This window comes from Miniopterus schreibersii, assembly GCF_964146895.1.
Source record: "Miniopterus schreibersii genome assembly, chromosome: X".
Taxonomy (NCBI): Eukaryota; Metazoa; Chordata; class Mammalia; order Chiroptera; family Miniopteridae; genus Miniopterus; species Miniopterus schreibersii.
Window position 1 is genome coordinate 84,628,235 of NC_138104.1, and position 15,646 is coordinate 84,643,880.

The 15,646-nt window shown below is 36.3% G+C and overlaps 1 protein-coding gene across 1 annotated transcript in view; it reads right to left on the bottom strand.

Moving 5' to 3' along the window:
• Positions 1–15,646, bottom strand: part of CFAP47 (cilia and flagella associated protein 47) — a gene marked incomplete at both ends in the record, with an annotated part of 352,044 nt that overhangs the window by 253,623 nt on the left and 82,775 nt on the right. The window contains 2 exons of the mRNA XM_081125415.1: positions 6,885–7,044; positions 15,331–15,425. Coding sequence (XP_080981541.1) covers positions 6,885–7,044; positions 15,331–15,425 — 255 coding nt within the window. The remainder of the gene's footprint in view (positions 1–6,884; positions 7,045–15,330; positions 15,426–15,646) is intronic.

Below are 15,646 nucleotides of genomic sequence, written 5' to 3' on the forward strand. Positions count from 1 at the left end.
TAAAACTGAAGTGATTATACAATGCCATGCTAACAGATGTAAGCAAGACATCTAGTTACTGCAACACAGTGCTAACAGAATATTATTGAGAGAGAGAAAATACATAGCTCAAGTAACTCTCTAAAAAGTGTAAAAGCTATAATAGGTTCTTATCCTGCCTTTTCTATTGATCACATAGCTAGTTGTGGGTATTTTATTTAGATTGCCACATGTGTAAAACATAGTGTCCCAAAAATTCTGAAGCAAGTGATTTACTGAGGAAGTGCTCCTAGGAGGAGCCTGTAGGCAAAGGGGGAAGCAGAATAGGGCCAGGCAAGAAGCTATGAAAAGCTGTGGTTTTAGAATCCAGATTCAACCTGATCCCACAGGGAGCTCTGAGATGTGAATTCACCAGAGAGATTGTCCCACAGTGGTGGTGGTGGTGAAGTTTAAACTCCTTGGCAACTCTGCGTGAGACATCTTCCTTCAGCCAAGGGGACAGACATAATCTATCAGGAGTCAACTCCCACAAGTGAGAAATTGATAGAAAAGCCCAGTCATGAGAATCTGAATAGGCCCAAACAGCATATACAACAGGATGCAATCCTAATGCTGATTCTTAAGTAAGAATAATTAGTAATAACTGTAACACATTTGAAAAAAAAAAGTTTGGAAATGGCATTTGGTATGCTTATTTATTTATGGCATATAAAATAAATAAGCATATGCTTTAAATTAGAAAAATATACCAATATAGACTTTCTGAAAAAAATCTAAAAAAAACCTGACTCCACAGGGAGCTCTGAGATGTGAATCTTCACAGCTGATTTTTTTTCAAGCACTTTCCTGCTGCTCCTTTATTCTGGTCTGCTTAAAGAAGCCAGTTGTCAATACCCTCGCTTCCTGAAGCTCATTACCAGGAACATTCTGTGTTTCTATGCAGCAGGGATTCTCATGCTGAGAATTTTCTAAGGTATGCACACCCTGGGTGTCAGGCTTGGGAAACACTGAGGTTATTTACATGAGAACAAAAACAAGCTGATCCAAGGGGAATGAGAGTCTAGCCACACAAATTAGATTCAAGAACCATGATTCAGATTCAGAAGGAATTGGAAATTTACTTAGAGGCCAGTGTGAGTCAAATATACTATCACATCCCATCTCTGTGGCAGTCCAAGGAAAAGACAATAAAGGAGTGAAAAGTAAAACTACCTCACTAAAACTCTTCAAAGCCCTGAAAGTAGAAGGCAGCCCTGATCAGTGATCAGTATAGCAGGGTCTAGCCAGAGTATGATCCTTTAATGTGCATTGAATTCAGTTTGCTAGTATTGGTTTTTTAATTAATCAATTGTCAGTTTGCTAGTATTGTGAGGATTTTTACATCTATGTTTATCAAGGCTATTGGCCTTAGTTTATTTTCATATGGTCTCTTTGTCCAGCTTTGGTATAAAGGTAATGCTGTCCTCATAAAATGAGTTTGAAAGTGTTCCCTCCTCTTCAGTTTCTTAGAAGAGTTTGAGGATTGGTATTATTTCTTTAGAGTTGGTAGAATTCTCCAGTGAAGTCATCTGGTTCTGGGCTATTTGTTGAGAAATTTTTAACTGCTGATTCAATCTTCTTACTAGTCACAGGTCTGTTCAGCCCATGATTTTTAAAAGATATTTTAGAAAAAAATAAACGCCTGTTTTTAACAAGGACGGTAAGGACCAAACACTCAAATACCTAAATTAAAGTACAACTCTAATATGTTAAATATGTTCAGGTGTTTAGAACCTCTGAAAATCCAGTCCTCCACATGTTGCCGGTTGATATGGAGTCCTTCCAGAGTCACAAGAAAAGCATTTCTGGGATCCATGTACGGGAGGCTGAAGCTGTAATGTAAGCTTTATTGGAAAAGAAATAAAAGACTGCCCCCAGCTTACCAGTTTCTCATCTCCGTCCATCCCGCCATGAAAGAAGTCTAGTCTTGTCTTCATTAAGCCCAGAAGAAAGGCCAGGGTCCAGACATTCTGGGCCATTGGTTCAGTCCAGTCCAGTCCAGTTCCTGTCCCCATTCGACGAGCTTAACCTCTGTTCCTGGCTGCACTCCAGCTGACACTACGTTGCCATACCCAGTACCCAGGCTCATGCTTGATACCCGCGCAGTGACCATGCACCTTGCTAGGCCTGCGTGGATGCTACAGAGAACGAGTGAACCAACACATCTTTGGCGGGGGGGGGGGGGGGGGGGAGTCTTTCCTTCCTTAGGCTCTTATTATATTATCTCAGGCTTGGAAAGGACCAGAGGCTCTTTCAAATTTCCCAATTTCCCAATCCTTTGCAGACATGTGCTGGACCTTCTCCTAACCAATTCATTTCCTAGATCCTCTGGGGTTCTCCACCCTTTATTGAATGTGATCCTTTCCCCAGGCTAGGCACGCCCCTCCATGGTCGCCATCTTGGCTCCTACTGCGCATGCCTCATAGTAGAACCTCCTCTTCCTGTGCCATCTTGGCTCCTACTGCGCATGCCTCAGAGACCCTCCTCTTCCTATGCCATCTTGGCTCCTACTGCGCATGCCTCATAGTAGAACCTCCTCTTCCTGTGCCATCTTGGCTCCTACATGCCACATAGTAGAACCTGCTCTTCCTGTGGCATCTTGGCTCCTACCGCGCATGCCTCAGAGACCCTCCTCTTCCTGTGCTATCTTGGCTCCTACTGCGCATGCCTCATAGAACCTCCTCTTCCTGTGCCATCTTGGCTCCTACTGCGCATGCCTCAGAGACCCTCCTCTTCCTCTGCCATCTTGGGTCCTTACTGCGCATGCCTCAGAGACCCTCCTTTTCCGGTGCCCTCTTGGCTCCTACTGCGCATGCCTCATAGTAGAACCGCCTCCCCCTGTGCCATCTTGGCTCCTACTACGCATGCCTTATAGAACCTCCTCTTCCTGTGCCATCTTGGCTCCTACTGCACATGCCTCATAGTAGAACCTCCTCTTCCTGTGCCATCTTGGCTCCTACTGCGCATGCCTCAGGGACCCTCCTCTTCCGGTGCCCTCTTGGCTCCTACTGCGCATGCCTCATAGTAGAACCGCCTCCCCCTGTGCCATCTTGGCTCCTTCTGTGCATGCCTCATAGTAGAACCTCTCTTCCTGTGCCATCTTGGCTTCTGCGCATGCCTCATAGTAGAACCACCTCCCCCTGTTCCATCTTAGCTTCTCCTGGGCATGCCTCATAGTAGAACCACCTCTTTCTGTGCCATCTTGGCTCCTACTGCGCATGCCTCAGAGACCCTCCTCTTCCTGTGCCATGTTGGCCCCCACTGCGCATGCCTCAGAGACCCTCCTCTTCCAGTGCCATCTTGGCTTCTACTGCGCATGCCTCAGAGACCCTCCTCTTCCGGTGCCTTATGGCTCCTACTGCGCATGCCTCATAGTAGAACCTCCTCTTCCTGTGCCATCTTGGCTTCTACTGCGCATGCCTCAGAGACCCTCCTCTTCCGGTGCCTTATGGCTCCTACTGCGCATGCCTCATAGTAGAACCTCCTCTTCCTGTGCCATCTTGGCTCCTACTGCGCATGCCTCAGAGACCCTCCTCTTCCTGTGCCATCTTGGCTACTATTGCGCATGCCTCATAGTAGAACCTCCTCTTCCTGTGCCATCTTGGCTTTTACTGCGCATGCTTCATAGTAGAACAGCCTCCCCCTGTGCCATCTTGGCTTCTACTGGGCATGTGCCAGCAGAGTAACTTCCTCTTTATTGTTTTTACTTGTCCCTCGGTTACCCTGGCTAGTGGAGGGTAACGATCCTTCCTGCAGGCGTCCCGATTAGGTCCCAAGGGTGGGGAATGCAGCGGGCCCCTGGAGAGCCTGTGAACACTGCAAGTTCTTGGTGAAGCAGGTTTATTGTCAGCTCCGTAGATAATGAGGCTTAATGTTCAATTCTCTTTGCTCCTTTTCCTTTGTTTATAACTAACTAGCTACCTATGCTAACACATGAAAGCAATGACAATACTGGCAAAAACTGTCAAAAATCAACCACTGCTGCTGAAATTTTAAATTGTTATAGTTGTTTTGTAAAATAGCTTGCCAGTTTCTTCAAGTGGCAAATATCAATTATCCTATGACCAACAATTTCACTCCACAATATATACCCAAGTAAATGAAAGCACATTCCCACACAAAACTATACATGAGTGTTCAGAATTGTTATGCATAATAGGCAAAAAGTAGAAACAATCCAATGTCCATTAACTGAATGAAAACTGAATGTTTATGAATAGACAATATGTAATACAGGTATACAATTATTTGAAAATAAAAAGGAAGGAAATATTAATTGATGCCACATGGGTGAACCTTGAAATAATTTTGCTTTGTGAAAGAAGCCAGTCACAAGGGAACACACATTGTATGATTCTATTTATATGAAATGTCCACAGTAATCATATTCTTAGAGACAGGAAATAAATTAATGTTCACCAGTGAGTGACTGGAGGGGGAGTTGGGAGTAACTACTAATGGGTATGGGCTTTCCTTTTTCAAGTGTTGAATATGTTCTAAAATTAGACTGGTGATAGTGGAAAAACTAAGGATATCTTAAAATCGACCATGTGTACTTTTAAAAGGTGAATTTTATAGTATATGAATTAAATTTTAATAAAGGTGTTATTAAGAAAAATATACTTTAAAAAATAATCACATCTGAGTGTGAATTTTGTCTTTCTTAGGATATCTAAAATAGAAGAATTTAAGGAAAATAGAAGGCATCTTTTTCTTCTAGCGGTTTCTTCATCTTAATGAGTGGTAAAAACAACTCAGAAAAACAGAAAAGGAATGAATACTCTATTTGGAAATAGCTACTAAGGAAAAGTTATAAGAGCTGTATTCAGTGCCATGTGAGCCAGGAAAAGTAAAATTAGTCTGCACTAGAATAATTGGTGGCTACCAAAGATGCTACCCTGGTTCCAAATCAAAAGGCCTCTGTAACTCAACTCCAAATCCCCAGAGATTCCAGTCTCTGTCCAGCTGTCTGATCCTGACAAACCCAGCATTCTCATCCAACCTGCAAGCTTTGATCTGCTACAGACTTGCCTCATGCTACCTTGATGCTTAAGAGATGAAGAAACTTCCAGAACTGATTAAGAAGTGTGACTAACTGAATGATGCATAACCTTTCACAAAAACGCACTAGCTGGAAATAAAATTCCAAATTATTTCAGCAAATTCTTGAGATATTGAAAGTAGAAAACAATGCATACTATGATTTTTACTTTGTGGGTAAGTTCATTGATACTGTTTCATCTTAGAGCTGATAGGAAAAATATATTTTGAAATCAATACATATAATTTAAGAAAAATAATTTTTTTTTTAAATTGCATAAAATGAAAACATATTATAACATTAAATGTAAATAAGTTCAATTCCCCTCCTAAAAATTACACTTCAGTCTTGCTCAAAAAGAAAAGCAAGGTCCTTTGGTTTATAATACTTATTCTAAATTTACAAGACACAGATTGAAAATAAAGTGATACATCACCCAAAGGCAGAGAAAAGGAAGACAAAATGACAATGTCTTACACAAACAGCATTTAGGAAAACAGCATTTTGTAGGGAAAAAAAAATATTTTAAATGCATGTACTTATTTATGAAAGATACATTAGACAAAATTTCATAACATGTAAATATACAAAGCAAAACTATTGGAATCAAGAAAATTTTAACAGCCCAACCGGTGTGGCTCAGCCGTTGAGCATCAACCTATGATCCAGGAGGTTGCAGTTCAATTCTCGGTCAGGGCGCATGCCCGGGTTGCGGGCTTGATCCCCAGCAGGGGGCGTACAGGAGGCATCGATCAATGACTCTCTCATCACTGATGTTTCTATCTCTCTCTCCCTCGCCCTTCCTCTCCCCAAAATTAATAAAGATATATTTTTTAAAAACAAAATAAGAAAATTTGAACAAACTGCCATTATAATAATATATTCAGGCAGATTACAGTAACAATTATAATTAAAATTTAATGTAATATAACTATAACGTAGTAACATTGTATTAGCAGATTCAGGAGGAGAATAAGGAATAAAAGGAGAGGGGGAAGAGGAAGAGAAAAGAGATAAATATTGTAAAAAGAGACACAACTTTATTAGTTACCATGATTTTATATTATAAACTACTTTCTTAGGAAATAATGTAGAATAATATTTGAAAAACTTCCAGATCTAACCAGAGAAGTTCGGTACGGAAGTGCCTTATAAAATATAAATATATCCCTTTTATACAGTGATAGTTAATTTAAAAGAATAATGGAAAAAATCTCATTAGCATAAAGATGCATATAAAATAAAACTTTAATTACTGAAAAAACATGCTATTCTCTAAAGTGAAAAACTCAATTATGTGCCTTTTTCTAGAAACTGGGGAAAAAGAAACTACAGTTAATTTTGAAAAGTAACTGTAAGAATTGCCATGAATTTTTGTAATAGATATTTAATGAGAGAAAATTTGTCATACCAATTATACAAAGATACACTAAGATTGCTGTAATTTAAAAAACCCACCAGAAATGAAGTGGAAATATAGATAAACAGAGATGCTGGCCAGCTTCCCCCAAAGCAAGAAAGCCAAGAGTACAAGCCATTTCTGGCCTAGTCTTGGGAGGCCCACACCATCACATCCATAATATCCCATGGGTTATATATCAACCCTATTTGGTGTGAGAAAGGATTACAAGGGCATGGATACCAGGAGGTGAGGATCATTGAGAGCCATTTTTTTTACAATGGTTACTATAAAATTCTAGTAAGAAACTTCTTAAAACAGTTTTTAAAACATATAACAAATAAGTTAAACTTTTGTATACATGATAAAACAGTATGTGAAAAATAAATTGAAATATAAACAATAAATATAGGAAAAACTACTTACTTGGACAAAACCTTATGGAAATTTTACACTCTGCATTTGGTTGTAGAATCCCACTTAGTACATTAAAGGTGAATATGCCATCTATGAAAAGTTTATCAGTTTCACTAATGTCCAAAGTCCACTCCACATCTTTTTTTGAGAAATTATGTAAGACAAGATGCTGTTAACACAAAAAACATAAAAAGAAGCAATTTATAAAAATTATAATATGCAATATAAAATTTGGTTGGCATAACCATACAAACTTGACGGGCCTATGTACAAAGTCAAGCAATTAAAAGTCATAATCATAGGTACAATGTTTTAAAAGGGTTGTTAAGCAAACAAAGGGTAGGCAAATATGTTCATAGCTTTGTGTACAAAAAGTACACAAAGGATAGAGACTGAGGTAAAACCAAACTATCAGAATTGTGATGCTAGCTAGCAAGAATGCACAGTAACAAAAACCTTCATTCAGGATTGTGAGAATGCAAAATGGTGCAGCCCCTTTGGAAAACAGTTTGATAGTTTCTTATAATTTGAAGCATGCACCTACCAAAGGACCCAGTAATCCCATTCCTACGTATTTACTTAAGTGAACAGAAAATTTATGTCCACACAAAAATCTGTATGTGAATGTTTATAAATAATAGCTTTGATCATAATCACCAAACACTGTTAGAAAAACCAAGTAAGATTTCCTTCAACTAATGAATAGATAAATTGTGTTATATCCATACAATAGAATAAAATTCAGTGATAACATGAGTGAAGCATTCATAAAAAGAAATAAATTAATATTAAATATATTTTGCTAAGTCAAAGATGTTAGACCCAGATGGCTACAAATTATACAATTAAATTACCTGTCATTCTGAAAATGCAAAATTATGTAGATGGACAAAAAAATCAGTGTTTGCCAAGTGTTGGTAGGAGGAGGAATAGTTGACTGCACAGAAAATTTTTGGTGTGATGCAACTATTCTGTTACACAGAGAATTTTTGGTGTGATGCAACTGTTCTGTAAGTAAGGTACTGAAGTGGTCAATAAATTATTCTATACACTTTTCAAAACCCATACAGGTGTATGATACAAAGTGTGAACTTAAAAGTATTAAATTTTAAACTATCAACCAAGATGTTGAGAATCATAGGATGAATCATAGACTACAACAAACTGTATTACAAATGTACGATATAACCTCACTGATGTTATTGGGAATGGGGAGAAATGGCCTAAGTAACTTTGGAAAACTACATTTTGACTAGAAACTATAAAGCTAAATACAAAAAGTTCCTCTTTATAAACACTGTACTCTAGTTGGTAAACGTGTTAGCACCTCTCACAGGCTACAGGTTAAAAATTATAAAACTTTTTTGCTAGCATGATAGGGTTACAAAAAAATTAAATAAATAATAAATAAGAAAGCCAGATCTCTCACTGTCAGAGAAAACGGTGAAAAATAAGCAACAGAGAAAGAATGGAATGAACCTTGTAGTGCTGGATTTGAGTCACAGTTGGAGATATCAATTTGAATGCATGTTGAGAGAGAGAGGATATAGATACCAAGGATAGATGGATAGATAATTATAGGTGCATGTCACAGATGATAAAGATAATTATAGCTATATGTGTATTCATGGGTTAGTAAACAAACAAATATTTCCTTGCTCTTTTTGCCAAACAGGTCTAGAACACATGACATCCCAGTAGCACCTAGCACACCTGCTGCACAGATCTTGTTTTCTAAATATCATTCCCAGAAAACATTTGATTATTGCTTCAATTTCATCAGTTGTTACTGGCCTATTCAGGTTTTCTGATTCTTCCTGATTGAGTTTTATATGATCTCACTCATGTGTGAAATCTAATGAACAAAATTAATGAACAAAATAGATCCAGAAACAGAGAAGCATGGTACAGACTGACGAATCTCAGAGGGAAGGAAGGGGTGGGGAGTGGGGAGGAGGAGAGATTAAACAAAGAACTTATATGCATATATGCATAAACCCTGGACACAGACAATAGTGTGGTAAAGGCCTAGAGGAGGTGGGGGTGGATTCGGGGTAGAGGGGATCAATGGGGGGGCATTGATAATGGGGGGCATCAGTAATACTTTCAATAAAGATAAATTTTTAAAAAATAAATATCATTCCCCCATAAAATGTACTGAGGTTTCTCAGAGAAAATGTTGATTCTAGAGCTTGGACAAATAAAATAAAAGATTAGCTTAGACCATTAGTAGTACCAGAAAATAAGAAAATGCTTAAAAATCATAATGGTGAGAGTATGTGAAAGGTACAATCTAAAAAAGCTCCCAATGGCCAAAGTTGAAACAATTTTAGCAGCAAAATAAATAATGTAATATTGGGTTATAACTGACAGTATAAAATAAATACATGTGAGTTCACAGTGACAGATTATGTAATTAAATAAATAATGAATGAATGAACGAATGAATAAATTAAATAAATAAATAAATAAATAAATAAATAAATAAATAATAAAGGGAGAGAATAATTTTTCTTACAGAAATATTCCAAAAAATATTCCCCTCCAGAAGGTCAAGGTTGACCCTGTACTCCTTGAGTGTGGGCTGAAATTGACAACTCACTTCCAAAGTACAGAGCATGGAAAGAGAAAAATAGTTGGAAATTTGGTATATATATCAAAGTCATGTTGATACTATGTACTCCCTTCACATGATATGACAAAAAGAACGTTTTGCCTCCTTTACATTCTTCTCAAAACCCATGGAAAATAAGAACTCAGTGTAGTCAGGTGCTAAATATCAGACAAACCTAAATTAAAGAACATTCTGACTTGACATAAGGTGGTAAACACATAGTACAATACACAAATGATATATTATAGAATTGTACACCTGAAACCTATATAATTTTATTAATCAATGTCACCCCAATGAATAAAATTTTTTTAAATGTTAGGGTGATAAAGTACAAGGCAGCTATATATGTATAAATATGGACAAATTTACAAGAATAACTGTTATGAGGGGAAAGCAAGGTGTAGAACACTGTGCATAGTATTATATATATATTTTATATATATATACATGCACACACATATATATAAAATGCATACATGTGTAAGTGTATATATATATATATATATATATACACATTCCCATGTTCATGGACAATCATTAAAGTGGTTCACAAAAAACTGGTAATGATAGTTGATTTTAGAGAGGAGAATGGCTGGAGGATAGCATAGGAGAGAAATAGAATATTTATTGTGTAATTGTACATAATATCGTATTCTAGACTTTTGTACCATGTGCATACACCTGTTCAATAATAAATAAATAAATAAATAAATAAATAAATAATAAATAAATAAATAAATAAATAAATATAATTGATATCTCATCTCAGTTTATATTTTTTGGCACCTAAAGGCTGAACAGATTTTTATTTACCTACTGGCCATTTCTATTTCTTATCTCATGAATTGCGTTGACATGCTCTTGCATAAGATATAGCTTTCTAAAAGTCCTATAATAGTATTAAAATCTATAAGCATTTTGGGAAAACCTCCAACATTTCATAAAGTAGAGCTGCCTGTTACTATGCTACCAGTGGCCATGCTTTCATTCAAGGAAATGCTGTTACAGTTTATACCATTGTTGCCTAAGCAATCAGTGATTTCCCTCGGCACCAAATGCAGCAAGGGAAACCCACTGAGGCACAAAACAGTTTCCATACTTGAAAAGCTACGACTATGATTAATCTGGGAGAGGAAGAATATTTTATCTTGGGGATCTAAAAGCCGATAATCCTTAGTGTACATGTTTGTAGGTTTATGGTGAGTATGTGTAAGGGACAACATTAAAATGTCATACTAAAGTGAAAATAAGAAATAATCTTCCTAATACAACTTATAATAAATATTACACTTAAATATTAAAGAATTTAGAAGGTGATGGCATGCTACTTGGGTGGTCATCTCCCCCTCATATATTTTTTTAGGTATAGAATTTGAAACGACATGGTGGTTCTGTGTGAGGCCTTCTTCTTTTCTCCTTTTTATTTGTAAGGCATACTCTTGGTTTTCAAATACCAAGTTTGTCTGGAATCAAAGAATCACACTTGAGTCTTCATATGTTAACCTTTCCAAGGAACGGGAGGCCCCAGCATAGCAGCACCTTCCCGCTGTCCTGTCAGCCTCCAGCAATGTGGAATTTCTTCACTGATTTAAACCTTGGTCTGGACCAGTGAAAGGGGATTTAAAATATCCATTTCAGAAGTGTATTGTGAAGATTAAATTAAATAACATGTAAACCTCTCAGCACATTGCCCTGTACTAGGAATGCACCTAGCAAGCTGTGATATCATCATCATCATGAAGATGAATACAAGAATGTGGCCATTTATCAAGATGAAGGTGAAATAGGCACAGAACCCACAAATGAATCTGCATACAATTCTGGGGACATGAATGTCTTTAAATAAACATTTCCTGTCAAATTGCAGAAAAACAACAAAACAAAGAGCAGCTATTTTGCATGCTCCTTCAAGTAGCACCTGTCACTGAGGTGGGAGGTATCACCCTCTGCACATCTCTCACCGAACATCACAATGGACACAACCAACCAGGGAAGGATGAGTATTTGTAGGAGAACTGAACCAAGAAGGACATAAGGGTAAGTGACTAACAAAAATGAATTCACTGGAAAACACTTCGGTGGTTTCTCAAAAAGTTAAGCATAGCGTTACCACATGACCCAAGACATCCACTCTCTAGATATACACCCAAGAGAACTGGAAACATACCTTCTAACAGGCATGGAGTTCCTCTTGGGGGCTGGTGAAAATGTTCTGAAATGAGATAGCAGCGATGGTGGCACAAAATAGTGAATATATTAAAAACCACTGAGTTATGCACTTTAAAGTGGAAAATTGTATGTTATGTGAATTATATCTTGATTAATAAAAGAAATGAATTCCTGGACTGCTCCACACATTACCCATATTTAACATTAGGCACTGTAATTTGGAAGAATGATTTTATGTTGTCCATGGAAGGAAAAAGCAGATGCAACAACAGCACCAAAGACAAGTTAGACACAAACTATTTAAGGTTAAAATAAAGAACAGGAAAAAAAAAAGAAAAAAGAAAAAAAAATTCTGAAAAATATGCCAGACCTTAAAATTGTCATAAAAAATTTAGCAACAGCCTGTCACATATCAAACTAAATGAAATATAGAATCTTGGACTGGACATTAGTGAAAACCTGGTGAAATCCAAATAGGATGTGTTTAGTTAATAATATTGTGCTAATGTTAATTTCTTAGTTTTGAAAAATGGTCTGAAAATGGTTGTGTAAGTTGTCAACATTACAAAAAGGTCTGTGAAAAATATACAGAACCTCTCAGCACTGTTTTTGTAATGCTTTCATAAATCTGGGAGCTATGGGGATGACTTGTGTGCAGACTCATCTTTCCAATGCAACATAGTTTTAAAGTAAAACCTTAAACCAGGGTTGTTTTTTAAAAAATAGGTTTTTATTGATTTTAGGGAGAGAGGAAGGGAGAGGGAGAGAGAGAAAAAGATCGATGTGAGAGAGAAACATCAATTGGTTGCCTCCCATATGTACCCCCAACTGGGTATGTGCCCTGACTAGGAATCAAAAGGGTGACCTTTCGGTGCACGAACAATGCTCAACCAACTGAGCCACACTGGCCAGAGCTAAAGCAGGTCTTTAAAATTAACTTTACTCTTCAAAATTTTGAAGATTATAGAATGGCCCATACAATATAACCACAACAAAATAATGTAATTTGTTTCTTTATAAAGCATGATTGGTTTAAAATATTTTTAAAAAATAAAAAATGAGTCAATTTTACTCTGGATGTCTCTTAGTACTTAAATATTTAGTTCTAATATTTGTATACTATATAACAAAGTTCATTTGTACCTTATAAAGAAAACAACATCTTTTCAAACAAAAGATGGACATGAAATCATAATAGCTATTTGAATGACTCATTTCTGTCATTTTGAAATTGAGGTAATGGTATAAGACCTCTAAATACTATCCACTTTCCACATCCTATCATAAGAATAGAACCAATACAGTCAGCTATAGAAAAACATTGTTTAATTCATTTAGTGTGTTGTATCATTTTTCTTTATAATTTTATCAAAATAATACTGTACATAGGTTACACAAAAGCTCAAAAATGCTTATAAAAAACAACTGTCTCATTTAACCCCTCCTCTTCAACAGTTCCCAGAAGCAATCAATTTTAGCCAATTCTGATTTGGATTTTCTCTCATAGTTATTCCTTATTTTAACTGTGATGCTCATATGACTTACTCTAATAGTTATACCTTATTTTCTCTAATAGTTATACTTTATTTTAACTGTGATGCTGATATGGTTTTTGATGGTTGCCATAACAAATTACCACATAGTAGTTTAAAACAATATAAATGTATTATATTACAGGGCTAAGGTTAGAAGTTCAACAAAGATATCACTAGATTAAGATCAAGGTGTTAGAAAAAATTAAGACACTTTCTGGAGGCTCTAGGAAAGCATCTCTTTCCTTCCATTCCCAGTTTCTAGAGGTCAGACACATTCTGTGGCTGGTAGCCTCCTTCCACTGTCTTCACATCCAGCAACATCGCATCTCCCTGCTCTTCTTCTATTATCACACTTCCTTCTGGTCACAGTCAGAAGAGCTTCTCTGTTTTTAACCACTCATGTGAAAAGATTGGGACCACTTAGATATTCTAGGATAATCTCCCTTGTTCAGGGTCCTTAATCTTAATCTCATTACAGAGCAGCAAAGTATCTTTTGCAAAATAAGTTAGTGGATTCACAAGTTCTGGGGATTAAGAATTAAACAAATTTGGAGGACATGACTTTGACCACCACATGGCTATTTCATAATTTATCAGATTCAGATACCATGTCTTGACTGATATGCTAATAAAAATGGGGATTTAGCTCATGTGCACTACCTCCACTCCTTTCTCCACCTCCCAGTTTTGGATATTTGTATTATTTTAATTCTTCCACTAGTCACCAGGCAACTTTAAACAATGTATTTATATCTTTAGCCCTTTTTCTTGTCAACTTTAGACAATTCGCTTTAGTTACCCAGCATGTAAGATGAATTTCACTTCTCTTCCTTCAACCATTTCCAATCCTTGTGTCAACTGAACCTTCATATACAAACTGTATGTATCATACACGTCACTTTCCATATACAGGGGTGGGCAGAAGTAGGTTTGCAGTTGTGAGTACGCAAAAGAGAATTTATTCTTGTATTATTATTATTTTTTTTTTAATCCTCACCCAAGAATAGGTTTTTATTGATTTTAAAGAGAAAGGAATGGAGAGGGGGAGAGAGGTACATTGACACGAGAGAGAAACATCGATTGGTTGCCTCCCGTATGCACCCCAACTGGGGCAAACCCACAACCTGGCTTTGTGCTTTGACCCGGGAATCGAAGCTGAGACCTTTTGGTGTACGGGAGGACGCTCCAACCAACTGAGCCACACTGGCCAGTGGTATTTTTATTCTTGTATTATATATTTTTCCATATGAACTGTTAACCTACTTTTGCCAATCGTTATATATTGGTTTTCCTACAATAAATTTTGAACCTTTGTAGCTTAACAAAAAATTATGTGGAGAAAATATTTAACATTGCATCCATAAAATAATAGCCGAGTGTACACACAATTATAGCTAGAGAACAATAAAGGTTCTCTTCTGCATTTAAAATGTGACTGTTTCAAGCATACAGTCAGTAAGACTTCTAACTGTAATAAAACTTTGAGGATGCAAAAGACCTCCTATGTGGAGCTAGAAAGGAAGCTTTAGTGAACTGAATTGGTTTGAATTCTGGAGAAAAAGAATCCCTTCATAAATGCAAGATTATTTTATATCATTTTACATCATCGTAATTTTATTCACTTGGTGTGATAAAATTCAATTTAGACAAGAGAATTCTCCCTTGATTGGCAAAGGACTCACATTAGCCTCACAGAGAAGGAACTATGGCTCTTATACACTACTTGGATTAGGCATGAGTAATATTTACAGTCAGAATAAAATATATAATCCAGAGAAGTCAAGATGTTTATGTAGCAGAATTAAAATATAATCATATATAACATATTTATAGGGTGAGGCAAAAGTAGGTTTACAGTTGTGAGCACGCAAAACACAGAGTTTATTCTTATATTATTATTTATTATTGTATTATTTTCCACATGAACAACTGTAAACCTACTTCTGCCCCACCCTGTATAGACATACTTCTGAGAAATGAGATGTATATGTATATATGTATGCAAATTACATATATATGTATATACAAGTTCTCTAAAAATGAGTCTTATAACATATGCTTCATAATAACTCAATAAACTAAAAACCATAATCATAAAAAACAGTTGTAAACTGCACCAATTCTCTATACATACCTGAGTTTTTTGTACCCTTTTCTTATACTTCAGAGCATATGGTGGAATATCAAATATAAATTCAGTTCTGGATAATTTCACTGGTGCTTGCAATACTATGAGAAGAAAGAAAATAGACTGATAAAATATTAACAGATATAACCTCACAAATAATTCTTACTATGCTTCGCAACAGGACACAATAAAATATACAATATTTTCTATTTTTATATTGCCAGCAAGACAAAAACTTAAATTTTAAACATTTTTAGAATATCTTGGTTTATCACATCTATAAAATTCCAATTTTGTATTTTGAATGGTAATTAAGTACAAG